Here is a 26,924-nt window from a genome sequence, read left to right on the forward strand (position 1 = left end):
ATTCATAAGAGAAAAATCCCACCCTCTGACCATAATAAAGATGGAGAAATATGCTTCACTCTCTGGCTGGATTGGCGTTACGTAGAACCGGCGTGCTGCAAACTAGCTCTGGGCGGCGCGAGCCAGGTTGTCTCTTCTTGCTGGGTGCTGAATGCAGACATCGGGTGGACGAGGCTGAGGTGACTGCACCTCCTTCTTGAGAGCTTCGGGTTCTCATATTTGTCTTCTCTGCCTTACTCGTCTGTGTCCAGCGCCGGCCTGTCTTTCAATTTGCGTACGTATGGGAGGGTTGCTGGAGGGTCCGCTTTCCTAATTCCTCTCCCCACCACCTTCCAACCATTCCTCAGTTCTCTGGTCCCCTTTTTGATCCCTGTCTCCTCGGTGCGTGGTAACTGGTACCATTCCCTCACGCCCTGGGATGCGCAGTTGCACAGGGAAACGAGTAGGTTCTCCTGAGAACACCCATTTGTCTACCCCACCCGTATCCCTTTCCTTGCACACTGTCTTCATGCAGGTGGTGGATAAATGGATTGAGGATATGGGGACAAATTAAGCGATTTAGGGGCGTTTTTCTTCTAGGCTGCTGCTCCACTGGTCTGTTATTTTGCTGCGACATAAAAAATTTAAGGGGGGAGGGGACGTCATAGCTGATCGGGTCTGTGATAAAACTGACGCTAACGGTGGAGTTTCTGTGCTGCACCCAACAGTGGTCAACATACCTAAAGTATTACTACGCTAATATATTAAAAAGCCTTTTGTTGAGTGGTTACCATGTGCCAGGTACTTGTACTAAATTCTTAACATAAATTTTCTGGTTTCGTTACAAAACTATAACCCCAGACAGTAAGTGGCGTGGTTACTTTTTGTTTTACAAGTGAAGAAATTGAGGCCGAGATGCAAGGCCCAAAGCCTGAACCTGGGTCTCTGGCTATGGCTGTTATAATGAACTTACCTTCCGGCAGAAACCAAAGATGACTCCATATCTCATTTGTGCATCTTGCGGGTTTATTTATTTATTTTTTTATCCTTTTATGGTTAAGTTCAATAGCTCATGTACAAGATGAGGCAGCAAAACAGTTGGACTTTCTGCTGGACCAGGTGACTTGAGGAAATGTCTGAAGCTTCCCAGAGCCACTGTTGGGTCACCTGTTAAACGAATGACATTATCATTTCTTCATCAAGAATACAGGAAACTTAAATTAGATGAATAGATGAAAAGTATCTGGCACCTAGCCAACACTCAACAAATATTAATCCCCCTCTTTTATTAAGTAATCCAGACTTTTCTCATTTGTCTTTCACACACAAACCAGTGATACGCCCCAAATTATGTAAGGTAAAAAGCCGTTTTGCTTCAGAACACCCTCAGTTCCTGAGATTCCCATGGAGTTGTTACTTGTTGGCACATCTTTATTTTGTTTCTTGTTTTCTGTTTTTTGTTTTAGTTTGTCCATATGTGCACCCGAACCATTGCTGCTTAGCCTCAGCCTAGTAAAACTGACCTCACAAATGACATGTTTAAGTCAGACCTGCCAAGACGTATGATTTGAAGGAACTGTAACTCATACAAGTTTTTCAGTTTACTTAACCTAAACTGTCAGATGTCTGCAATTGTTTGTGACCTCAGGGGCTCATGACTCCCAGAGGGGGGATAAGATGTGGTGATCTCTAGTGCTTGAGATCCCATTACTGTATAGTTACACATATGACATCGTACACGCGAAGGGGTCAGAAACCAGGGACTTTGCTACCATGCAGCAGACGACCAAATTCTTTCTCCGAGCTTTGAAGCATAGTGTTCCTCACCCTGGGAAATGCATGCAGAAACAGAATTACTGTAACTTCGCCAACCATTGTTACAATAGAATAAGATTGAAAAAGTATCACCTGCAGAATAAATCCAAGATATCAGAATTAGCAAGAAACGTCCCGAGTCGGAGCTTCTCATGTAAGGTATGAACTATTTAAGTTAACCTATTTGTAGGCCGTTAATATTAATTTTAGTGCATAAATAGTGGGTAAGATATCCATTACTAATTTTCTCAGTGATTCTAATTTGATTTTAAGATTTTTTTCAGGCTCAAATATCTGTAACCAATATGAGTACAAAAGAACGCATATAATGCAACTATAACCACGTTTTCCAAAACTCTAATAAATCTATAATGATGTACATAAAATGTAGATTCATAAAACTGATTGATGACAGGACTTACTGTGCCTGAAAAGGTGCTTTAAAATATAGCTATTTCTAAAATTACCAGAATGTTATACCTAAAATTACTACAAATTATACCTCTTAATAAAACCTAGTAATATGCTAATTCTTGTATGATTCGTAAACTTCAGTAAATGCCATGTAGTTGTATATAAAGGAATGAAAAGCTATCAAGCCTTTTTGGCAACCTGTGTTCCTCAAAGAAAATGCCGTTACCCTTCTGCCAGACCGCGAGTTACAGGCTTGAATTCAGCCTTGAGGAACTGATGGCACATGTGGAGAGTAGCGCCATATTCTGGTCTGCCTGAGACAGACCCACCTTGCACCTGTTGTCCCTGTGTAGTTATTAATAGTCCTCGATCTTCTCAAAAGTGTTGATGTCACGCTACATGGTTGTCATCCTTAACTTGAAATCGGGCTGTTTGCTCCGTCGTTTCTTTGACAGGTATCCTCTACTTTTCGGTTGTGTTCCTGAGGTTCCTTCCACTACACTTGGGGGTGCTAACCTAACAACATGCTGGCATGATTTTACCATTTTCTTGCATGGTGATTTTCGTGTAGTCTGTCTTGGCTTCCTCTAATTGTGGTAAATTATATATTTTGAAAGTTAACCATTTTAGCCAGTTCTGGTGTGGAACTCAATGGCATTAGTTACAGTCACAGGATTATAATGCAACTATAACCACATTTTCCAAAACCCTATCATATGGCCCTCTCCAAAAACACCCCCAACAGTTTATGTTGCCCTCACCCGGGACATCTAATCTACTCTCTATATCTATGAATTTGCCTATTCTGACATTTTTGGATGAGCGGAAGTACACAAAAACTACCTTTTCTTTATCTGGTTTGTTTAATTTTGCTAATGTTTTTAGGGCTTGTTCATGTATCCAAACTTCATCCCTCTTTATAGAGATAATATTCCATTTATATAATCTTGTTGACCATGTCCTTTGCTTTACAGAAGCTTTTCAGTTTCAGGAGGTCCCATTTATTAATTGTTTCTCTCAGTGTCTGTGCTGCGGGGTTTCTATTTAGGAAGTGGTTCCTTGTGCCAATGAGTTCAAGTGTACTTCCCACTTTCTCTTCTGTAAGGTTCAATGTGGCTAGCTTTATGTTGAGGTCTTGGATCCATTTGGACTTGAGTTTTGTGTGTGGTGATAGATATGGGTCTATTTTCATTCTTCTACATGTTGATATCCACTTATGCCAGCACCACTTGTTAAATATGCTTTCCTTTTTCCATTTGATATTTTTTGCTTCCTTGTCAAAAATCAGGTGTTCGAAGATGTGTGGATTGATATCTGAGTCTTCTATTTGGTTCCATTGGTCCTCCTGTCTGTTCTTATGCCAATACCAGGCTGTTTTCAGTACTGTAGCTCTGCAGTAGAGTTTGAAGTCAGGGATTGTGATGCCTCCAGAAGTTCTTTTATTGTACAGGATTGTTTTGGCTGTCCTGGTTTTTTTGCTTTTCCATATGAAGTTGAGTACCGTTCTTTCGATTTCTTTGAATAATTTTGCTGGGATTTTGCTGGGCATTGCGTTGAATCTGTTTGCAATTAGTTTCTAATGGTAGTTCTGTCCTCCTCTTCCTGGACTTCATACATTTCAGCCTTTTAAATTGTTTCCTTAGGAACATTAGCTTGACTCTCTGATTCTTACCTTTACACACTTAGAAACTTGAAAGTTCCCTTTTTCTGTTTTGTTTGGTTTCTAATGTAGACTTACCATACTTTATGCTCATAAACTTTAAAGTTCTAGCTACTGCACTAAGCCTTTGAGTGGCTTCACTTTGCATGAGTAGAACATTTCGTCACTTGGTCTAGGTTTATAAATAGTAAGCAGGCTTTGCCACCAGAGTAGCAGCTGTGAAATTAGCTCACACAGTGAGCCAGGAGGGTGTCTCTGAAGCTGTCTGTCTCTGAGACAACTTTTAATTTTGTCAAGCATTCCCACTCCTAGAAACTGACCTGGCTGACGGCAGCTCCACAAATAGAAGCTCCTTTAGGGAAGTCCTCCCCCGGCAGAGCGGTTCTGCTTTCCTGTATTTTGTGTTCCACCCCTCCCTCCATGACAAATGCACGACCTAATGCTGGGCGTTTACTCACTATGCTCCCTGAGACCTGAGGAAACCTTCTAAAGAGAAGCCATAGGTGTGGAAATACTCCGGAGACAAAAATACACATTCCTTTCTTTTAACAGGTTCCTCTGGGTTCCAAATTAGTCCACTCTTACAGGTTCTAGTAAAGTAGAAGGCCTTTAATTAGACCTATTTAAAGACCCACTGCTCACATAAACTAACTGAAGAACAAGAGAAGACAGTGTGTGTTCTAGAAATAATGGAAAGGGAAAGAACCAGCCAGGACTGCAGTGACTGTCGACTAGACAGCGTTCCTAATTTTCTTCACTCAGAAACAAGCAGAATCAACAAGCTCAAACCTCACTATGCCTTGTTACCCTGGCAACCAATTATACAACTTTGGGATTCTTTTGTACCAACTGCTGCAATCTAGATGCATGTCAGCAATGAAAAAAGCAGGTTTCTAGATCTGAAGCCGTTTCTGTTGAATTAGAATGTCAATGGCTGAGGCTTAAGGATCTGATTTCTTCTTTATTTTTGAGGCAAGATCTGTGTTCACAAGAACTCTTGTTGATGCAGTCCTCTTGTCTCAGCCTCTCAGGTAACTGGGATCATAGGCATCACTCCAGCCAGAAGTCTGATCTGTTTGTTTGTTTGTTTGTTTGTTTGTTTGTTTGTTTAGGTTCCTTGGGTAACCAAAATGCAATGCCTGCCTGCCTACTTGCCACTGACACTATATTTAGAAACCGGAGGTCCTTGGTGATGAAGTGTTGTTGCTCTAACCCTAATTCATTCACTTGTAACGTTCATTTCTGGCCAGCACCTGAATTTTCTATAGTGCAATGACCAGGCAGTATTTAGTCCATTCCGCTTTTGCCAGTGATGCCTCGCATGCATGAAGCCCTGGGTTCAGCCAGGACAACCACTGTAATCTTAGCACTCAAGAGGCAGAGACAGGAGGAGAGGTGTCACGATGTCCGTCCCACCAAATGAGAGTCAGGACCATTGCCCAGACTCTGGTCAATTTAAGCAAACTCTATTTTCTGTCAGACAGGGCTATCTCCCTAAAATAGGATTTGAAAATATAGCCCCAAACATAGGAAAGGTAAGGTTCATATAGTCCAGAAGACTAAGATTGGAGGATTATCAAGGCTTCAGAGATTTCCAGAGGAATTTTGGTCTCGTGGGAACGTGGCTGAAGATTTTTAAATTATTTGGCAGAACATCTTATCTATCAAGATATATTCAAGGTGTGAGTCAAACTCCATAAGGTGGGGAGCATGCCAAATTCCAGAACAGGTCAAAGTACAATTGACTTGAATTTTGCAGCAAGCAGAAATGAACTTGTGACCTTATAACAAGATGACTTCCATCCTTAAGATGGAGTCAGGCTGGCCCAGCAATGATCATCCTCAGCTCCATAGCATAAAGGGACACTCAAGGCCTGCCTAGGCTAAATGAACTTTTGTTTCTGAAACAAAAAGCAGAGTGGGTTGTAAGAGATCAGTACACTGGAGAACAAAAAAAGTAAGAATGTGGGCAGAGAATGGAAGAAAGCACATGTTTAATAAGATGGTAAGTGTTGGACTCGTGGGCAGGATGGCGTGTGAGTGCAGACATCAAGACTGAAAGATTGGAAAGAGTAAGACAGAAAGAGGCGAACCACAGAGACATCTCATGCAGCAGGTTCTAGACAGTCAGAAGAATCTTCCATTTATATTGTCATTGAGTTTTAGAGTCAAGGTTATATTAGTCTAATAAACTAAGTTGAGTAATTCTGTCTTCTTTCCTGTTTTTTAAATGGTTGATTATGAGATTTTTTTCCCTTTGATTATTGGAGGGGGCGTGAGGGAAGTGGGAATAGCTGAGACAAGCCTTTTCTATATAGCCCAGACTTATCTCAAACCCAAAGTCCTCCTGCCTCATCCTTCTATGTGCTCTATTATAACTAATTATACCATGTTTCTCATATCTAATATTCTTTGTCTTTTTCTGGATCAGTTTTATTATACATTTGTCATTTTTAGTAGTTTTCTGGGGGTGGGGAATGATTTTTTAAATTTTCTCAGTTTTCTTTACTTGGGCTTTAGTTTTCAGTGTCCTCTAATGGAGATGCCGTGTCCGTGTGTCCCGCTATCAGTTCAGTCTCCTCTAATGGAGATGCCGTGTCCGTGTGTCCCGCTATCAGTTCAGTCTCCTAGTGGAGATGCCGTGTCCGTGTGTCCTGCTATCAGTTCAGTCTCCTAGTGGAGATGCCGTGTCCGTGTGTCCCGCTATTAGTTCAGTGTCCTCTAATGGAGATGCCGTGTCCGTCTGTCCCACTATTAGTTCAGTCTCCTAATGGAGATACCATGTCCATGTGTCCCGCTATTAGTTCAGTGTCCTCTAATGGAGATGACGTGTCCGTCTGTCCCACTAATGACTGTTTTGACTGAAACATTAGCTGCTAGTTGTCTCTGGTGCTAGAGGGACATTATTCTTTCTGTAAGCAGTAACTCTGGCGCTGTGTGGATGTTGTGCGTTATTCTTGCCCAGTGAGTTTAACTGTCGATGATTTCAGTCCTGTTTGTTTCACCAGAGCTTATCAAATGATCTGCCTGTCACACTTCCCACATTGTCTAGCTAGTTTTATCCTGTAAAGGAAGGTTTCTTTGCCAGGCAGTGGCACACACCTTTAATCCCAGTGGCAAAGAATCTCTGTGAGTTCAAGGCCAGCTTGGTCAACAGAGCAAGTTCCAGTACAGCCAGAGCTACACAGACAGACCCTGTTTCTTCAAGGTTCTTTTTCTCTTTTAATTTTTATTTGATCCAAATGTTTTTTTTTATTTGCTTGTTTGTGGAGTTTACTTTTTCAGTGCATTTGAACTAATTAGTTGTTGTTATTTTTGACGCTCAAATTACCCCGCATGTGGCTAGTGAGTGCCCCTTCATACTGTCCCTTGGGTCCTGTTGACATGCCTTTGTTGTCCTGGAACACTGCCTTTGTGGTACAAGATTTGCCAAGCCTACCTTGTGCTCTCCCGACCCAAGCTCTGGAATTGGCCGTTTATTAATGATCTCATTTTCTATTCAGTGTTTTTCTACTTCACGATTTCTTGTCTTCAAAGTTTAACATTTTTGCCGTAATAAAGTTGCCTATTTGATTGTTATACCTTTCACTGTTTAAGTGGGTCTTATGTTGGGCCCTTTGGAACGTGGTAAATGGTGGGGTGATAGTGTACATGAGACTTAAGATTTCGGTAGGCGTGGGAATGAAGATGGGGGTGACAGAGAGCTTGCTGAGCGTTTGCAGGGCCCTGGCTCAGACTCGCAGACCACAGCCTGGGAGTGACGGCCCTCATCTGTAATCCCAGCACTCTAGAGGTAGAGGATCGGATGGCTGAGGTCACCTTCCACTACACAGCAAGTGTAAGCCCTGCGGGAGAGTCATGAGGCTCTAAAAAAAGAAAATCTTTTCAGTTAGGCGTTAAGTATTCTCTGGATTCAAGTAAGCTCAGGTTCAAGGCTTCTCATCTGCGAAGGTAGAGTTTCAAGACAGATTTCTAGTGATAGTCTGGGTTATAATTTAATGCTCTAGGCAATAGTAGAGGGCTATTGATAGATCAGCCGTAGACACTATAAAAATGCAAAAACATGAATGAAAGTAAATGTGAAAACTCTTCATTATTTTGACTGCAAATAATTACTCAAAAATCAACTGTATGATTGAAAGCAGAAGGTGAGGGTCTGAGGAGATTACCATAACAACTGTGATGACTAATTCAATCTAGTACAAATCGTTAAAGCCTCCCTCCCCCCAAATTTTAAAGAATAACTGTTAAAAGGATTTTTGTCCATTTAGTCCGTCTTGATAAATTTTCTGTTTTGTTGTGTTTAATTTTCGATTGTAAACTCCTTACTATATAAGCAACATATGTAGCTTACATTCTCAACATGATTGGTAAAGCATCATGAACATACTTGGGCAGTAGATATCTCTCGGCCTCTGGGGTCCTCCCCAGCGGCTCGGCACCCCTCTGGCACCATCGCTGTGCAGCCGCCATCTCTAGCACAGAGCTGAAGGATCGGACATCTTGACTAAAATTTTTTTGTTTAAGCAAGGCAAGGCAGTGGAGTTTGAATTGGCGGTTTTTCTACTTTGGCAGTTTTAGGCTTAGCCTTTTCCAAGTGGTGATGATCTATCTAGTACTTACCTGCTCTCCAGGACGCGCCCAGAATGCCTAGCTTACTGCCCCGATAAGGCAGAGTGGGTGCTTCTTCTCCGTGTCTACCAGATGGTATTACATCCCATTGCTTTCCTTCCTGTTTTATAATCAACTATCCCTTAAACAGGAAGTGGGGAGCAAGGTGATAGTGAAACCTTTAACCCCAGCACTTGGAAGCAGAGAAGGCGAATTTCTGAGTTCAAAGCCAGCCTGGTGTACAGAGTGAGTTCCAGGACAGCCAGAGCTACACAGATAAGCCCTGTCTCAAAACAAATAAACAAACAAGCTAACAACAAAAAAGGAAAGCTTTGTTGTTATGAGCTGTTATTTAACTTTTGATTCTATTTTGTAGAGTTACATATCCCAACAACATAAGAAAGTGAGGTGATAAAATAGAATAAATTTTATAACTGTTCTATGAATAAATTAATAGCCAGCATCTATCAGCTAAGAAATATCTTCTTCGGGCGGTGGTGGCGCACGCCTTTAATCCCAGCACTCGGGAGGCAGAGGCAGGCAGATCTCTGTGAGTTCGAGGCCAGCCTGGTCTACAAGAGCTAGTTCCAGGACAGGAACCAAAAGCTACAGAGAAACCCTGCTCGAAAATCAAAAAAAAAAAAAAAGAAAGAAATATCTTTCTTTCTGATAGTTCCTTCCTTTCACGATGTGCTTCAGTGCTTATGAAACCCAACAGTGCCCCCCACCTCGCGTCTGGATTAAATATGTAAAAGTTCAAAGCATTTCTTTCCTCTCTAGCTGTATGCAGTGTTTCTGATGTTGCCAGGCTTCTTAGTGCTCCTAGAAGTATCTTAAGGACTCATACACTTGTTATAATGTGTCATGTCTGTTTTCTTTTGATGGCTTGAGAAAGAATAAGATCTGTAAAAACACATTTCATAAATATTTTGATGTGGTACCTGTGTTAAAAATGAAAAGTACAATTACAAGAAGGAAAGACATCTCCCTAAGTTTGAAAAATTTTGATCATACCACCAAAAATCTTCCTAGGATCTTCTGCCTATTAAGCTAGAAAACGAAAACTCCCATTCTGAAAGCATGGATGCATTTGAAAAAGTGAGAACAAAATTGGAAACTCAGCCCCAAGAGGAATATGAAATCATCAATGCCGAGGTAAGCTGCGCTGAGTCTTCTGTGAGAACCGTATAAACTGTCAGTTCAGAGGCAGACGAGCTACCTTGTAATTCACAGTCTTGTTGCATGTGGCCTCAAGCATGCTGCGCATTTCAACTTTAAACAGTAGGCAAAATGGTCTGAAAATCAGAACTTAAGATAAAGCATGGGGCATGATAGATGAATTCTGGGTAGATGCTGGAGAATCACAGCTCCAGTGTGGATTGGTAGCAGTTCCACGGAGGTGCATATAAAGGGTCATTTATTTATTATTCCCAAAGTTGTATCTACATTTTTATAAAAGGAAAGTCACTGTAGTAAAGCTAAATAGTCACTTTATCAATCATAAATTTTCAATTGAAATCAGTTGAACAAAGAGACTGAAAATCTTTTCAGTAAGACTGGAAAACAGGCCAGAGATTAGAAGTGAAAATGGCATACATAGTAAAATACGCAATGGTAACAATTCCCGATTCCAGATATGTCACCTGAAACCAAGTGAGCCGATCACTCACGTTGAGATGTGTTAGACAAGAAGAGCCCTGTAATGTTTATCACTCACAGTTAAGGTGTTAGACAAGAACCCTGTAGTGCTCATTTCTCGACCTCAAACTCTGTCTCACCACAGCGAACCTGGTATAAAATCAACCAGGGTTGCACAGGTGACGGCAGGGATTCTGAAGCAAGGGTACCAGGATGTTGATTGGCATTTCAAACTTGCCACAGTTTTCCCATCTTAAAGATGCCACTTGACATCGTTAATTGAATTCCACTCTACAAATATTAGATAAATGAGTATAGATTTTGTTAGCTCTGGCGTCTGCATATTAGAAATCACCAACCATTCTGAATGTAAGACAGCTGTTTCTTGCTCCCTGTGTTGTAAAAATGGTCCATTTCCTATTTCATATTCAGTAGATCTGCCTCTTATGATATGATAGGTCCCATCTCTTCATCTGAAGTAGTCAAACTACTAAATAACTAAATAGACTGGGTGGTGGTGGTGCACACCTTTAATCCCAGCACTTGGGCGGCAGAGACGGGAGCATCTCTGTAAGTTTGAGGTCAGTTTGTTCTACAGTGGGGCCCAAAGCTACACAGAGAAACCCTATCTCAAAGTAAATAAATAAATAAATAAATAAGCAAGCTATTGTAAGTAAGTCATGTTTCTTTTCATTGTCAGATTAAGCATGGCGGTTTTGTTTATTATCAAGAAGGTTGCTGCTTGGTTCGTTCCAAAGACGAAGAAGGTAATTTGAACAGGAAGCTTCATAGTAGTTGTTCAAAGCTATTAGAATAGATTTCTTAAAGATTATACCTAAATTTTTTAAATGATTGGTTCTGAATATCTGCGTGAACTTAAACTGGTGTTAAAAACCACACTGAGAAGCATTAACGGAGCGTGGGGATAGACTCTAGCATGTTTTATATATGTTCTGTGTCTCAGTGCTAGGTACTTCATGTACATTATGTGAGTCATTTGTATTTTGTCATTTCTGTAGTATGTAAATACTAGACCAGCACTCCTCAACCTGTGGGTCACGACCCTTTGGCTAACTTCTGTCTCCAAAAAATATTTACATTATGGTTCATAACAGTAGCAAAATTACAGTTATGAAGTAGCAGTAAAATAATTTTACGGTTGGGGAGGTCACCACAACTTGAGGAACTGTGTTAAAGGGTCGCAGTGCTGGGAAGATTGAGAACCACTATACTAGACTGTTGTAATAACTCATAGATTTATACATAGAAGAGTATTGCATAAAATATTTTTAAGTAATGATTGTAGGAGGACCTCAGTATGGCTTCAGAATGCTAACATTTGCAAGTATATGTTATGGAGTTCTCGTATCCCTGCCTACCTTTATGCAGCAGACAGTGATAATTATGAAGTCTTGTTCAACCTGGAGGAACTCAAATTGGACCAGCCCTTCATTGATTGTATCAGAGTTGCTCCCGATGAGAAATACGTGGCTGCCAAGATAAGGACTGAGAATTCGGAAACATCCACCTGCATAGTCGTGAAGCTCAGCGATCAGCCTGTAATGGAAGCGTCTTTCCCCAACGTGTCCAGTTTTGGTAAGCCCCAAGTCAAGCCCCTTGAAAAGGCAGCCACAGTGAGCTGCTCGCACTTCTAAAAGTCTTTAGCCCGCGGTAGGGAAGAAGATGGTGATGATCAGGGCCTGGTCCATCTCTCTTGACTCCACCTCTTCCTATGGACTTCTGTTGTGAAATACTCCCTGCTTTAATTATCTAAGTGGGTCACTTTAAAATTGTGCTCATGGGGGACTGGAGAGATGGCTCAGTGACTTAGAACACGTATATTACTCTTGACCATCACACCTGCACCACGACCCACACACACACTTGTATTCACACACACTTCATACACTCACCAATAAATAAAGTAAATAAAGCATATCTTAAAGCAGAGTTCGTGTTTTTGAGACACTTCTAATCTAAGTCCCACATGTATATTCTGTTCTAGAGTAATTCTCAGCCAGTTTATCATGACGGCTAAAGTGTTGCGGATGCTGCTTCTTGATAGTTTATTCAAGTTTAAAGTTGCTTATTTTTTATTACTTGCTATCATAGAGACCTATTATGGCACATTTCTTAGAGTCACACCTGAAAACTAGAACATGATGAGCTGACATCAGTGAAAACTGGAATTTTAGTAGTAGATTTAACTTTAAATTTTATTATTTATTGTCTTGAACATGTTCACACTCTGTCTTCCCTTTACATTGCCACTATTTTCTGAATTGCTTAATTAGATGCTTTTGCATTGAATTGAAAATTGAAATGATATTCTACCTAGTACATTCTTTTGTATGTGTGAGTCATCCTGTCTTTCTCTCTCTCTCTCTCTCTCTCTCTCTCTCTCTCTCTCTCTCTCTCTCTCTCTCTCTCTCTCTCTGTCCCCCCCTTCCTTCCTCTGTGTCTCTTTGTCTGTATCTGCGTTACATGCATGTGAGTATGCAGGTGTAGGTATCCATGCTTGCTTATTCAATGACCAGAATAAGACATTGGCGTCTTCCTCCATCAATCATCCCCTGCCTCAGTGCTTTGAGACAGAATCTGTCACTGAGCCAGGAGCTAACCATTTTGGCTAAGCTGACTGGCTAGAAGGAAGCCCTTGTGATCCATCTCTCAGCACCCCCACCCCCACCCCAGGAAGTCCTGGGGTTACAGCCATGCACAGCTTTTTCTGTGAGTGCTGGAGAGTCAGACTCAGGTACCCATGTTTCTCCCAGCCCCTGCATAGTGAAGTCTAGGAAATACATTCTTGCATCAAACCTCTAAGCTCAGAGTTCACATAGTATAGTAATGACTTAGAGTGACTGTCAGCCAGGTGGCAGTCATGATGTAATTGTGTGCAGATCTCCGTTGGCAGGCTCTGGAGAAAGGAAGGACCCTGCTAAAATGCATTTGGTAGCTTGAGCTGTCTACACCCTGGAAGCAGACATTGAACACAGTGGGAGAGAAAATGATCAGTGTTTCTTCAGTTGAGCAGCCATCTCTCAAAAGCAAATGTGACTTTACCAATATCTTTTTTTAACACTGAAGATTATGGATTTTTCTTTAGGTGGCTGATTAGACTAAGTAATTGAAAACTTGGACTGCTGTAGTGGTATGTATGTTCTCTGGCTTATCTATAAGCACAGGTTTGATTCAGTCAGGTTTGTGCTATATACAGGTTTCCAGGGCTATGCTATATACACATTTCTTCACTTGGCAGTCAGCAGGCAACCTTTGAGTGCCACACCTTTCTAAACAGCATGCAGGGAGGTGTGTCTAATTCCTCTCGTTCCTCCCTTTCAGAATGGGTGAAGGATGAGGAAGATGAAGATGTCTTATTCTACACCTTCCAGCGGAACCTTCGCTGCCATGACGTGTATCGAGCCACATTTGGTGACAACAAACGTAACGAGCGTTTCTACACAGAAAAGGACCCAAGGTGCCCGAATGCTGCAGTTACCCCCTTCTCCAGAGTAGTCCCCGTGTTCTAAGTGCTGATCTGGTGTCTCAAAGTGTCGAGAACTGAAGAAAATTATTATTTTATTATTCTGCCTTTTAGAACTAATCTATAGAGTTTGCCAAATTCTATCAATATGGGATACCTGATTATGAAAAGATTATAAATATGGCCATAAAGAGCCAAGGTTTTATCATTTTCATTTTCAGTACTTCAGTTGTTGGTTATTTAAAAACAATTTTTTATTTTGATGGGAGAATATCTCTTAAATTCATGTCCAGGCAAGGGCCTACTAATATATTCTTAAAGGTCATTCCTTTTTAAATATTGACTTTGTTTTCAAATATTTCTATTTCTAGAGCATAAAATCCATATATTCCAATGAACACTGCATTGTGTAGATTCTGAAGGGAAAGGTCTATGCTAAATTTAAAAATTTGATTTGTAAGTCACTGAATAGCCAGCATTTATCCCTCCCCAGCACCCTCACACACACACATTTTTTTTTTTTCCTGGCAGAAATTCTATTCACCAAGAACAGAACTGAACTTTTAAAAGCAAAGACTCTCCAAACCCAACGGTCTAGTGAAATGGGCTCAGAGAAACCCTGATCATATGATGTATATTATATTGGTATCATACCAATCACTTGACAGATTAGAAATTTCCAGAGGAATTTTAACTGTACATCTGTAATGTTTTACAAATTAATCTTTTATCCAGACAGCTAAAGATTTATGGGAAGTAAACAGCAAAGTGGACAGCTATGTAGCTCTTCACCCATTGCTTCTCTTTATGTTGGAACCTGACTCTTCCACTAAGAAAGAGAATTCAAGGCTGCTGTGGTAACACATGCCCTTGGCACACACCTTTAATCCTAGTATTCAGGAGTCAGAGGCAGATGAATCTCTGTGAGTTCGAGGTCAGCCTGGGCTACACAGTAAGTTCCAGGACAGCCAGAAAAAATAGTGAGACTCTGTCTCAAAAATCCAAAAGAAAACAAAAAAGAAGAAAGAAAAAGAATTAGCTAAGAGTAACCCTATTCTGACTACAAGGGCTTAGCCAGGAGTGTCTTCTGCTTCGCCTATGAGTGGTTCTGAATTCTTCAGTGGTGCTCATAAGATTGCCCTTGAAAGGGGCTGGAGAGATGGCTCAGTGGTTAAGAGCATTGCCTGCTCTTCCAAAGGTCCTGAGTTCAGTTCCCAGCAACCACATGGTGGGTCACAACCATCTGTAATGAGGTCTGGTGCCCTCTTCTGGCCTGCAGACATACACACAGACAGAACATTGTATACATAATAAATAAATATTTAAAAAAAAAAAAAAAAAAAAGATTGCCCTTGAAGAAACCATTTCTTTCCTTGTTGAATTTTATTTTATTGTACGGGTATTTTTCCTGTATGTGTGTCTGTGTAGCACATGCATACCTAGGACCCACAGAGGCCAAGAGAGGCCATTGGATGCCCTAGACCTGGAGTTACAGACAGTTGTGAGCTACAATGTGGGTGCTGGGGATTGATCCCAGATCCTCTGGAAAAGTAGCCAGTGCTCTTAACTGCTGAGTCACCCATCTAGCCCTCCAAAAGCAGTTCTTGTTCAGTTTTTAATATATTGTAATATTTCACCTGCGATGCTTAAGGATCACAGTGACATCCACTACAAATGATGCCACTGATTCCAGATGTTTTCTGGGGTTTCCAGCTCAGCTCCAGCTCTCGTTCCTACTTCTGAGCATACCCTTTATTTAAATATATGTAGGGAGGTTTACCAGCGTCAGGTCATTTCAGGCTAACCACTCACACAGCTAATAATATTCCAGAGTGGGAAAGTAGAGTTTCCTAACCCAAACCCGATGTCTGCAACCAGTGCAGTAATAACTTCATGCAGTCCTGTGCTTTTCTTCCCTTGCAGCTATTTTGTTTTCCTGTATCTTACAAAAGACAGTCGTTTCCTCACCCTAAATATTATGAACAAAATGACTTCTGAGGTGTGGCTGATAGACGGCCTGAGCCCTTGGGACCCGCCAGTGCTGATTCAGAAGAGAATACATGGGGTCCTTTACTATGTCGAGCATCGAGACGACGAACTATACATCCTCACTAATGTTGGAGAACCTACAGAGTTCAAGGTAGTTCTCCATTCTGCCTGTTCCCATTGGGATGGCTTTCCCTCATCAACCTGCCCTGCTACAGGAGAGAATGGGGGAGGGGCTTAATGTGTGATTGGCACTGCCTTCCTGTGCATTGCCAGTCCCATTTCTCTGCCCTTAGAGATAACATTTCAGCCTACTGTACTTCTCTTCATAACATCAGTCAGTGACACATGCTGCAGTGCCTGTGTTGTGACAACCAAGCTGGTTGGCTTCAAGGAGCACAGTCTACCTCCCGGTTGTGAGTTGGCAGTTGGAGTAGTCTCAGGCAGGCGTCCCAATGCATCCATGTCCACTGGTTGACTGTTGGCTCTCATGGCTATCACTGTCTCAGCAGCACGCTAACCTGGGCTAACAGGGTGACATTCACACCTTGCCCCTGATACAGACTAACTAGCGGTCGCTAGTGTGGTCCCTTCTGTGCTCTCATCCCCGAATGCTGCGGCCTTAGTGCTGTGTCACCTGCATCTCTTCTAACCTTGTTCATACAGCTGATGCGAACAGCAGCTGATGCCCCTGCCATTATGAACTGGGATTTATTTTTCACAATGAAGAGAAACACCAAGGTTGTAGATTTGGACATGTTCAAGGACCACTGCGTTCTGTTCCTGAAGCACAGCAACCTCCTCTACGTCAACGTGATTGGTCTGGCTGATGACTCCGTCCGCTCTCTCAAGGTACATCTGCTCCCAGCCACACAGTGCAGCTCAGTAGAGCATCAGAATTGGAACGCCATGTACTTTCTTAAAAGAAATTTAATTTAAGTGGATTTTAACACACTGGCTTTTATCAGGTCTAGATTTATATTAGAATGCCTTGAGAGACCTTGTTTTAATGCAGTCTTATGAAACCAGTGAACCTCGGAAATAGAGTTGGGGTCATTATGTTTCCCTTTCCACATAACCGAGACCTGACAGCTGCTTGCCCAGGCCACAGCCCAGGACAGTAGCCACATCCCTGTATTCCCACCACATGCTTGTATCTGCATCTCCTCTCCTTGCCAGTTTTGTTTTCCATGCAGTATACACCTCCTCCCTCTCAGTGTATGACGTCAGTGGTCTCCATGCACAGAGGGATGATAATAGCATGTCTAACTAGCTAACACTCTCTACGGCTGCCAAGACAAGACCAAATGCCGTCAGAAATGAGCCTGATGAATTAATGAATGGCAAACTTACTGTTTGTGTTCAAAGTAGCATTAAGTGAATTAAAGTTACGAGCCCTGAAGAGAAGGCAGCCTTCATTCTGCCTGAGAGGGAAAGAATTACTGAGTGGATTGACCAGCAGGCAGATTAAGTCCTTTTAAATAACAGTCCAGTATTGTCAGAATTCCTATTAAGACACAACCCTGCCAATTCCATGCCTATTTATATTGAATTCCTATGTACAAAATACAACATTGTGCAATAGTAAAACAGGGGAATAAAATATCTGGCCTTAAAGAATTAAGTTTTTATGGTATTAGACAAAAAAGCATTAAGTATAAGTTAGTTTTAAATAAGTGGTTTCAAAGACAAAATGTAGAATTTAAAGGAAGGGATGAGTTTGTGGCTCAGAAAAACTTTTGTAGAGACAGACTACAGTGGATAGATAGGAATTTAATATGTCATATCCAAGAATGAGAAAGCCATTCAAACACAGCTCTAAGCTGAAGTCCATATATCTTCAGGGACTCAACTCTTAAATTTGTTTTGCTAAAGCAGAATACATTTCTGGAGGATGAAGTTATGACATGATGCTTTTTAACTGGTGTGAGTAGTCTGTATAAATTATAATGTCAGGAACAAGTTATTTTTAGTGGGCTGCAGAGATGGCTTAGCAGTTAAAGCACTGACTGCTCTTCCAGAGGACCAGGGTTCAATTCCCAGCACCCATATGGCAGCTTACAACTGTCTGTAACTCCAATTTCAGGGGACCTGACACCCATTTAAAAAAAAAACTTATTTTTAGTTTGAAGTGTTCATGAGATTATTAGGTAACTATATTAGTAAAGATTGAAGCAAGCGGATAGGAACCAGGGAGATGAATTCAAGATTGTTACAGTGGGAGCCTGTAACAATTAGAATTCTTGAGTTGCTCCCTAAAATCAAATTGCTAAGTTTAACATTGAATCTCTTAGATGTCTGTATAGGTGTCCTGCAATAAAAACAGTCATCATTTGAGGACGTTCCTTCTTGTCTGTCTGCTGTGTTTGGGAAGCTGTTAGAGAGCATATTTCCTCATTGCAGTCTATAGAAGTAGGGATGGTAAATGTGGGATTTCTAGCAATGCATTTATTACAATTACATCGATCAAGAAAACTGGGAATACCATGCAGAGATTTTCTGCTATAAATTAAATTTATTGGGGCTGGTATAGCCCAGGCTGGCCTTGAACTTCTGATCCACTTGCCTCCACCTCCCATGTGCCAGGATCATCGGCATGGACCACCACACTTGTGGTTTTATGTGGTGCCGGGGTTTGAACCCAAGGCTTTGTGTGCTGAGCAAGCACTCTAGCAGCCCCCACGACTAGACTTCTAAGTAAATATGACCTTTTCTTCGTTTTAATAAGTATTCTTAGTCAAAGGTGTTCCCCCACATACGCACTTCCTGCTTCACAACAAAAGCTGTCTTTAGTTTCTGCTCTATTGTTTAGTTTATCCCATCACTCTCTGTAGGCCCCTGTTCTGCCCTGACTCTTGTTCTAGGTCCTCATCAAAGAGAATCAAACGCTTAGTACATACCATGTGCTACTTAAAAGTAATTTTATAATTATGTGATGCTGGATAACGCTGATAACTACCCATTGACCATGCTTTACATAAAAGACAAAACCTTTAGCCCCAGTGTGAGGAGTTAATAACATATGCCTAGGAGATACTTGACCGAAAGATCTTTCTTAACACGATCTCCGGCAATGGGAATGTTAAACTTTCCTTGTATTAATTTTTTATCATCGGTCATCATGTCATCAGTATTTTCTGATTTTTTTATTTGATTGTAATACCTGGAAAGTAAATTGAGGCTGTTTACTAGGGTGCAAAGCCAGGTCCTTGCACATCCTGGGTAAACTCAGCCAGCGAGCCTTCCATCTCCCTCGCTCCCGAGCCCAGGAAATGCTTTGCTCATGCTGTCATCAGCTTCCTTTGCCGGAGACTCTGTTTCCAGGCCAGATTTCTTTCAGTACATTACAGCCTAGTAGGAAACATGGCTCACGATGCCCTTGAGACAGCTAATATTTCTGCACCAGCTGAACAAATGCTTCAGAGTCCTTGGTCTTGGAACAGTTCTTATGAGACTAAACGTTGGTCCCTTGGTTTTAGAAAAACTCAGACTGTGATTTGTTGGTACCAGTTGTCCTAAAGCTGCAACACTGTATTCCTAAGTCACAGTTAAGTTTTCCTGAAAGGCAAGTAGAGCTCTGCTATAACTGTGGGTCCTCGTTAGTTTCCCGGAAGTAGACTGGGGGTTCACTGGGGAAATGCGCCTGACCACTGTGCTCTCTGGCTGTGGTTTCTGCAGGTGAGACTCTGTCCTCCCGGTCCCCACAGCCTTTCCTCCCTTGTTCAGTAGTGCCCGCCAGGGATGTTGCTGTGCCAAGACCTCTGATTTTCTAAGGAATTTGCTCTTTCTGCAATTACCCAGAAAGAGAAAGGCACTTTGCTTTTCACGTTCTTACTCTTGGCCCCTTTTGACTCTGTCAGCCTGCTTACCAGGCTTGTTTAAAAGGTGTAAGTGGGATGTTAGTGGAAGGCTTGACGCTGGACCCTGCTGCTCTAAGAGAATAAATTTTGATTCCTTTCCTTTCTTCTTAAAGTTAAGAATCTTGAGCATAATAGCTCTGAGTCTCTCCGCGTCATTGTGCCTGGAAAGGTTTTGTTCTGCACAATGGTTAGCCTCGAAGCTAAAGTTAGAAACAAATTGGAAGTGCTTTACTGCTGCTGAGCCCGTTGGTAGCCCTGGAATAATAACTCTCATCACTGGCTGTCCAGGCAGCAGGATAAGGACTGGTGGGAGAATCATTGCAAACATTCACGCGAGGTCTCTCGTCTGTAAGAGCGGGACTGGAGGCTGTTGCTGGGGTAGACGCTTATTTCATTTGCTCTTATTCCTAGCCCTTTGGTTCTTTAGCACCCAAGTTTGTACCCAAATAAAGCTGATAGGAAAAAGCAATTTCATTTAAATCTAGGATTATGATAAACTCATTTCCTACATTCTTTTCCTTTAATGGTAATTTATATGTGGTTTTATTTGTTTACTTAAGGTCTGTTTTCATAATGAAGTAATTCATAAATGATGATCATGTGGTAACGGAGAGTAGGTCTCCACGACGTATCGTTTGGAGCAGACTCAGAAGCTTTCTTTTTAACTAGTGGAAATATTTTTTGTTCTTCAGCTCCCTCCGTGGGCCTGTGGATTCATAATGGAGACAAATTCTGACCCAAAGAACTGCCCCTTTCAGCTTTGCTCACCAATACGACCTCCAAAATATTACACATATAAATTTGCAGAAGGCAAATTGTTTGAGGAAACTGGACATGAAGATCCAATTACAAAGACTAGTCGTGTCTTACGCATGGAAGCCAAAAGCAAGGTAGGTGTGTGATCCCTGCTTTCAGCTCCAGATACTGCAAGTGCACCGTGCCTGAGCCCTCGGCATCGGGGCCTCACCAGCACTGTTTGAAAGTCCCTTGTACTATAAAAGATTCAGATGATCTTAGTATGCATAAATTTTTCCTTTTAATTTTAACATGCATTTTTTTTAACATGGACATAAAAATCTCTGACTTGTATGCTAAGCCTTTCATTTCACTTGCTTATATTTGAGTTAATAAAAAGAGTAAATAGTCAAAGTTGGTGTGCCCTGCTAGTGATAACCTTGAGAGTACAGCAAGTAGCTGGTTAGAGTAGACTCGGCTAGTACAGTCCCAGCTGTCATGAGGCTTCGCTGTGGCAGGGGCAGTGCCAGAGGCTGAAGAAATCTCCGTTACGATGCATTGACAGCTACAACAAAAGCATACTGAATACACTGGAAATGTGGTAAAGGGACTCCACCTAGTCTGGCGAGCGCCAAGCGGTCTTTTCTGAAGAAGTAACGTTATCTGTCTTAGTTAGGGCTTCTATTGCTGTGGTAAAACTCCGTGACCATGAACAAGTTAGAGAAGACAGGGTTCGTTTCTGCTAGAAAACCGATATTCTCTTCCTGGTACCTACATGTTGGCTCACAGTCATCTGTAACTCCAGCCCAAAGGAACGTGACACCTTTGCCGGACTCCGTGGGCACTGTGCACATGTGATACAAGCATACATGCAGACAAAACACCCATACATATAAAGTAAATAAATGGCTTTGATTAGATTAATAGTTATAGGCCTTTGTTGGCCTGAGCGAGAGCTGATGTATCAGTGTTGAGCATTTTGACATTTCCTAGGCTCAGTCAGCACGTTTGTAAATATTCAAAGATAAGAATTGTCAATATCTAGCCTTAGGCATAGGGAGTATGTTGTACTAAAATTTCCAACCTAAGTAGGCCGTTTGTCTTATCCACAAGACAGAAGTTAATACCAAGCAATGACGAGTGCTTGTCAGTTATTTCCTGCTGTGAGAAACTGTTCCAGTGGCTAAGCCGGCCCTGCTGCTCTCTGCTGGCTGAGGTAGCTGAGGCCGGAGCTGTGTGCGCAGGCGTCCCTGGCTCACAAACCTGACGGCACATGGGGGAGGGCACATCATGACACTTCAGACTGGGGCGGGGCCCAGCGGTAGAGCCTTTGTCCAGCAGGTGCACTGGTCCCAAGCACGGCAAAGAAACAAGCAGCAAAGATGTTTCCTTACATGCTAGTAATTCTTCATTTCCAGGATGGAAAATTAGTGCCGATGACAATTTTCCACAAAATGGATTCTGAGGACTTGCAGAAGAAGCCTCTCTTAGTACATGTGTATGGAGCGTACGGGATGGATCTGAAAATGAATTTCAGGCCTGAGAGGCGGGTCTTGGTGGACGATGGATGGATCTTAGCGTACTGCCATGTTAGGTGAGTCAGCACACTTCTGGCAGATGAGCACTAGGACATGGTGATGACAAGTGTGACAATTATGTCAGGGGACCAGGCGCGGTGGCACATGCCGCTAACCCCAGAACTTGGGATGCAGAGGCAGGAGACACTATCTAAAAAAATCTAGAACACAAAAAACAAAAACCAATATATTAAGGGGCAAAAGCTTACCTTCTTGGTGTGGATTTTGGATTTATGTATCCCTAAGCCTAGTAGATCTTGATTCAGATAGCAGATTAGTTTGGTTCAAAAAAACAAAAGAAAGTTTTTCAGACCTTTGAGTAGATTCTGCCATGTTTGTACTTGGTAGTTACATTATTATTTCCACGTATTCTCTTGAATTCAGGTTTCTGTCCTGGGTTTCTGTTCTGGGTTCTTGAGACAGGCTCTGTCTTTGTAGCCACAAACTCATAACCCTTCAAGCGCTGTGATTCAGGTTTGTCCATCGATTCAGCCAATGTAGGTTGTTGTTGTTGTTGTTTTTAACAGAGCCTCTTTAAGCTGAGCTTCCTTTTTTCTCGTCTGATTCCTGTTCTATTTTAGCTGTTCTCGGAACAGCATTATCATTTTATTTCTGCTTAAAATCTCCGCCGCCGCCTATCTCCAGGACAAAGTCCAGATTTCTTAGTAAAATTCTCCTGATCTGGCTTCTGTCTGTGAGGTAGCCCCTGGCCGTGTGCCTTCAGGTGGCATGTTCTGCTCTGTCCTAGCAAGTCTGTGTTTTCGCTGGGTCTCAGTTTCCCGTTCCTTCTCCTTCCAGGAACCCGCTTCCTTCACGGGTCAGTCCAGTGTCGTTTCCCGTGCCTTTGTGCTCCTGACTCAGATGCCCTAACCTCTTTCCTCTGCTCAGGTAGAGCTTAAACACTTGTGCCACGCGGCAGCCAGCATGCCTGGTGACCGTGGTCTGCTATCCTCAGGCCCTCTGAGCTCCTCCGTGGGCAGTTCTGCTGGCGTGTATCTCGAAGGTCTGTCCTCAGACAGTCTGTAGTCATTGGCCATGGGTGCTCAAACATAGCTGTTGAGTCAGTTTTTGATTGACAGTTTCCTATAATGGAAACTGGTTTAGGCTTAGCAGGCCAGATAGTCGCTGTTGGATATTCCTTCATGCTGTTTTCTCCCAGCCTTTAAAAGCACAACAATCCTGAGCCTGTGATATAGTTGCTGACCTCCACTGTATCGCTTCTGTTTTCTTCTACTCCAGGGGTGGTGGAGAGCTGGGCCTCCAGTGGCATGCTGATGGCCGTCTAACAAAAAAACTCAATGGCCTTGCCGACCTAGAGGCTTGCATTAAGACGCTTCATAGTCAAGGCTTTTCTCAGCCGAGCCTAACAACTTTGAGCGCTTTCAGTGCTGGAGGAGTGCTTGCGGGAGCACTGTGCAATGCCAAGCCAGAGCTGCTGCGAGCCGTGACTCTGGAGGTGAGTGCTCGCGTTTCTCAGCACGGGCAGCCGGGCCGCTGGTCACAGAGGTGAAAGCCGTGAGTTCTAAGGCAGAGCAGAGCTGTTAAGTTTAAACAGAACTGTGTCTCTAGGAGAGCTTGTGAAATTATCTTAACCCACTGTGTGTTCTTCCCTGACGATCATCTTTTTGGATCTTGCAGGATTTCCATTGAGGGAGTAATGGCTCTTCCCACTGAGCCTTTTCTATTGGTTAGAACATATAGAAAGCCAAAGTTATATGTGGTTCCAGAAGTCTGGTGGAGCCCTTAATCTGGATGCAGTGTCTCCTCTGACTTGTCTGTGTGACAGTGTACTGTCCAGCCACATTTTATTCCTAGATTTCGAGACTATTATTAGAAAACCCATTATTTTGTTTCTTTCATTTCCTGGCTACGTAGCCGGTCAGTCGGGTCTCTTGCTCACCGTCCTCCCCAGCCTCCTAAGCAGCGGGATTCTAAGTGTGTCCCGCACACCTGGCTTACACACTCCATTCTCGGTGCTCTTTTGGGTATAGTCCTATACTTTGATTGAACCATCAGTTGAGAAAATGGCCTTTAGTCTTTTCCTATTCTCCAAACCGTGAAGCATCAGGCTTCATGTCTGTCTTCTGCTTCCTCCGTAGACATCTGGAGAATAATGTCTGCGCAGTTCAGAGTGATACTTTTCAGTGTGTGTGTGTGTGTGTGGTGTGTGTTTGTGTGTATGGTGTGTGTTTGTATGTATGGTGTGTGTGTATGTGTGTGTGTGTGTAGAACAAGTAGTAAGTTAAATGAGTATTAAATAATTTGAACTGGAAATCTGTTTTGAAAAAGATATTCATTATAGAGGAAATAAACATAGCCACAAAGAATCATTTACAATATAAAATGCAGCTAACCTTGAATTTTAGAAATTAGAAATAACCAGAAATGCATATGTTAGGATATTTATTTCAATTGCTTATTACAGTGAAGAATTGGGGACAGCATAAATATTCACCACAGAGTGTTCATATATGCATCAGCATCATTGAATAAAAGCACCCAAGATTAGGGCTCACTGGGGCAGAAGAGTTTGCTGGAGTGTTAGGTGAGAGTAGGTGTGTTCAGGCCAATGCTAGAGGCTGCAGAGCCAGGGAAAGGACTGATTCGGTGAAGCTGCCACTGCTGAGCACAAAGCACCTCACGCTGCTATTGCTGCTTCTGAAAACCGACAGATGTCACACGTTGCCTGGCAGATCCTCCATGATGGCCATTTGTGCAGTAGAGCTGGGCCCTCCTACCGCAGCTGGCGGCTCTGTATGCAGAAGTCCATCCTGCTGGGCGGCCGGAAGGAATTACTGCTCCCCAGACTCCATGGATGGCACCAGGAGAGAAAGCTGGAAAGCAGATGCTCTAAAAAAAATAGAATTTTAGATGAAAAAAGGCAATTTTCCTTTAATTAAATGTGTTTATTTATTTTTATTTTATATGTATGCGTGTTTTGCCTGCTTGTATGTCTGTGTATCACATGCATTCCTGGAACCCTCAGAGGCCAAGAAAGGGGTTTGGATCCCCAGAAACAGTTATGGACAGTTGTAAGCCACCATGTGGGTGCTGGGAATTGAACCCGGGTCCTCTAGAAGACCAGCCAGTGCTCTTAACTGCTGAGCCTTCTCTCTACCCCTTATAAATGTTCCAATAATAATTAAGGCCAGTAGACGTTTTTCATCTTCTCTTCCCGTGGCTATTTTCCGGATCCTATCTAAGCACGATTTAGGAGTTTTACCGTGGAGCAGAGTCTGTATGCTCTTGGTGCTTTTCTCGCTTTCAAATGTTCTAGGCATCCTCGGAGAGTAACAAAACCTGGTGTCAGAACTTTCTTAGTGTAGGCTTCAATACTCTTAACATATTTATTGTTTAATGCAGTCAGTCTCCAGATCTGAATTTCTGTCTTTCAAAACGGAAACCCATACCCTTGAGTGGCTCTCCATCCCTCCCTCCCAGCCCGTGGAAATTCCCCCTGCCCTCCGTCTGCACCGTCACCTCTTGTAAAGCTGCGTCATGCCAGATTTACTCTTTGATAACACTTATCTCACTTAGCTGACCCGACATTGCATTGCAAGAGGGTCCAGACTCTAGTCCGCATGCTTGCACCACGGTTTGCTTAAACACTGACCTAGTTCCACTATAAGACCGTCTCCCCTCTTTTGGGTATATATCTGGGAAGGCGTGGCCAGGTCAAAAGGTAAATGTCACTTTCATTCTTTTGAGTAACTAGCATGGTTTTTGCCACAGTGACCACAAGTTTACGTTCTAACCCGCAGTGTGAAGATGGCAGAGTTTCTGTGTTCATCGCCAGCTTGAAATGTTCTGAGTACTCTGGGTTTTTTTTTTTTTTTTTTTTTTTTTTTTTTAGGAACAGGGCAATAAAGTTTAATCTTGCAACTTAATAGACTTCGAGGCGTTCCGGTCAATGTAGAAGACCTTGCGAGCCTCAGAGGAGAAGCCCAGGCCAGCCCCACGGCTGTACTTCCAGCTCATGGCCCGGTCATAGTCCTGCTGCAGATCCTGCTGGAGTGTGTCTGAAGACTTCTTGTCCAGGGCCATGTTGTGCCTGCTAGTCATGCTGGGAGGGCGGCTGAATGACGGGGACAGATGCTTAAAGCCACCCATAAGCTTCAGGAATTTCAGCTTCTGTTCTTCATTTTCAAAGCCAGCAGTGTCCCACTGACCAAACTGGGTTCCCGTCCACTTCTTGGGTTCTGAAGCCTCTGTCTTGCCCGACTCACGATCAATCTCCTCTTGCAAGGCCTTCCGCCTCACCTGATCTATGCAAGCCTCATCCACGTTGCCTTTCTTTTCCAGTACCACCTCGAGGTCTGGGTCCGACTCCTCTTCTTCCTCCTGCCAGCGGTCTTCCTTTACTCCACTGTCTTTCCTCTTCTTTTTCTTCCTTTTCACAGCCAGCCCTTCACTGTCTGGCTGGTCCACCTTTTTCTTGGATTTCACTTTCTTCTTCCCAGGAGACTTTGGGCTGTCTATCGGGATGTAGTCCAAAGTTTCGCTTTTGAGTGACTTCTTACTTCCTTTCTTCAGGCTGCTCTCTACAGAGATCTTGGAGTGGATTGGGAGGATGTCTCCCTCTTGGTGGGTCTTCTTCTTCTTTTTCTTTGTGCTGTGCTCTCTGGGGCTCCCCTGCTTCCTTTTCTGCCCCAAGGCCGCCTGCTCCTTACCCTCTGTCTCCCCTGAGCATGGGCACAGAGCATCCCCAGCTTCACAGAACCACGAGCCCTGGGAAAGACAGGCCTCAATGTCCAGAACCTTTTTTTCCTTCCTGTGTTTTTTGGCCTTCTTACTGGCTTTGCTTACTTCCTCAGCACGCTTGGGGTCTGGGGAGGTCTTCAGCACTGAGCCTTGGGAGGTGGCTGGTGGTAAGGACTTCCCCCTCTTCTTTTTCTTCTCTCCGCTGAGGCATTCTGCTGACTGCTCACGAACCTGCCTTCTAGGGCTGGGGGACTTTTTCCATCCTCTCTGTGTGGCCTCAGACTCCAGGTGCTCCTCCAAGTGAGCACTAGGGAACTTTTTCTTCTTCTTTCTCTTGCCCAGTGATGTCTCAGGGTCCTGTCCTTCACCCACATTGTTGGAGGGGGATGTGACTCTTGGAGGAGAAACATCGACAAAATAGACTGAGTATTGAGTCTCTGGTTCTGTGACCTCTGTAACCATCG

At 42.8% G+C, this 26,924-nt stretch overlaps 2 protein-coding genes across 5 annotated transcripts; one reads left to right on the forward strand and one right to left on the reverse strand.

The window, feature by feature from the left end:
- The first annotated feature begins 88 nt into the window (after positions 1 to 88).
- On the forward strand, positions 89 to 23,405 carry Prepl (prolyl endopeptidase like). Of its 4 annotated transcripts, none has more exons than XM_050146073.1 (11): positions 89 to 274; positions 1,446 to 1,953; positions 9,512 to 9,634; positions 10,818 to 10,884; positions 11,510 to 11,713; positions 13,460 to 13,595; positions 15,525 to 15,741; positions 16,254 to 16,439; positions 20,140 to 20,337; positions 21,601 to 21,776; positions 22,999 to 23,405. In XM_050146073.1, the coding sequence occupies exons 2-11, from the start codon at positions 1,753 to 1,755 to the stop codon at positions 23,267 to 23,269; spliced, it is 1,779 nt and encodes a 592-aa protein (XP_050002030.1). In that variant the 5' UTR covers positions 89 to 274; positions 1,446 to 1,752; the 3' UTR covers positions 23,270 to 23,405. The 4 variants fall into 4 exon arrangements, with proteins under 4 accessions (XP_050002030.1, XP_050002029.1, XP_050002031.1 ...); XM_050146072.1 differs by having other exon boundaries at positions 90 to 274; positions 11,507 to 11,713; positions 22,999 to 23,296; XM_050146074.1 differs by lacking the exon at positions 1,446 to 1,953 and having other exon boundaries at positions 90 to 274; positions 11,507 to 11,713; positions 22,999 to 23,284.
- Positions 23,406 to 25,221: 1,816 nt separating this feature from the next.
- LOC126504022 (lysine-rich nucleolar protein 1-like) lies at positions 25,222 to 26,922 on the reverse strand. The gene has a single exon (XM_050146000.1). The coding sequence runs from the start codon at positions 26,920 to 26,922 to the stop codon at positions 25,630 to 25,632; it is 1,293 nt and encodes a 430-aa protein (XP_050001957.1). The 3' UTR covers positions 25,222 to 25,629.
- Positions 26,923 to 26,924: the final 2 nt, after the last annotated feature.

The sequence above is a fragment of the Alexandromys fortis genome, unplaced genomic scaffold (genome assembly GCF_014885135.2).
Source record: "Alexandromys fortis isolate MF-2015 unplaced genomic scaffold, M_Fortis_MF-2015_v1.1 scaffold_42, whole genome shotgun sequence".
In the NCBI taxonomy this organism is placed as follows: domain Eukaryota; kingdom Metazoa; phylum Chordata; class Mammalia; order Rodentia; family Cricetidae; genus Alexandromys; species Alexandromys fortis.

What these genes read in the sequence shown, in the direction of transcription:
- Prepl (XM_050146072.1), top strand. Translation starts at nt 1,753, where the DNA reads ATGCAGCAGACGACCAAATTCTTTCTCCGAGCTTTGAAGCATAGTGTT. An exon ending in TCGTTCCAAAGACGAAGAAG is followed by an intron (nt 10,885 to 11,506) that starts GTAATTTGAACA and finishes ACCTTTATGCAG; the next exon opens with CAGACAGTGATAATTATGAA. An exon ending in TTAGCGTACTGCCATGTTAG is followed by an intron (nt 21,777 to 22,998) that starts GTGAGTCAGCAC and finishes CTTCTACTCCAG; the next exon opens with GGGTGGTGGAGAGCTGGGCC.
- LOC126504022 (XM_050146000.1), bottom strand. Translation starts at nt 26,922, where the DNA reads ATGGTTACAGAGGTCACAGAACCAGAGACTCAATACTCAGTCTATTTT.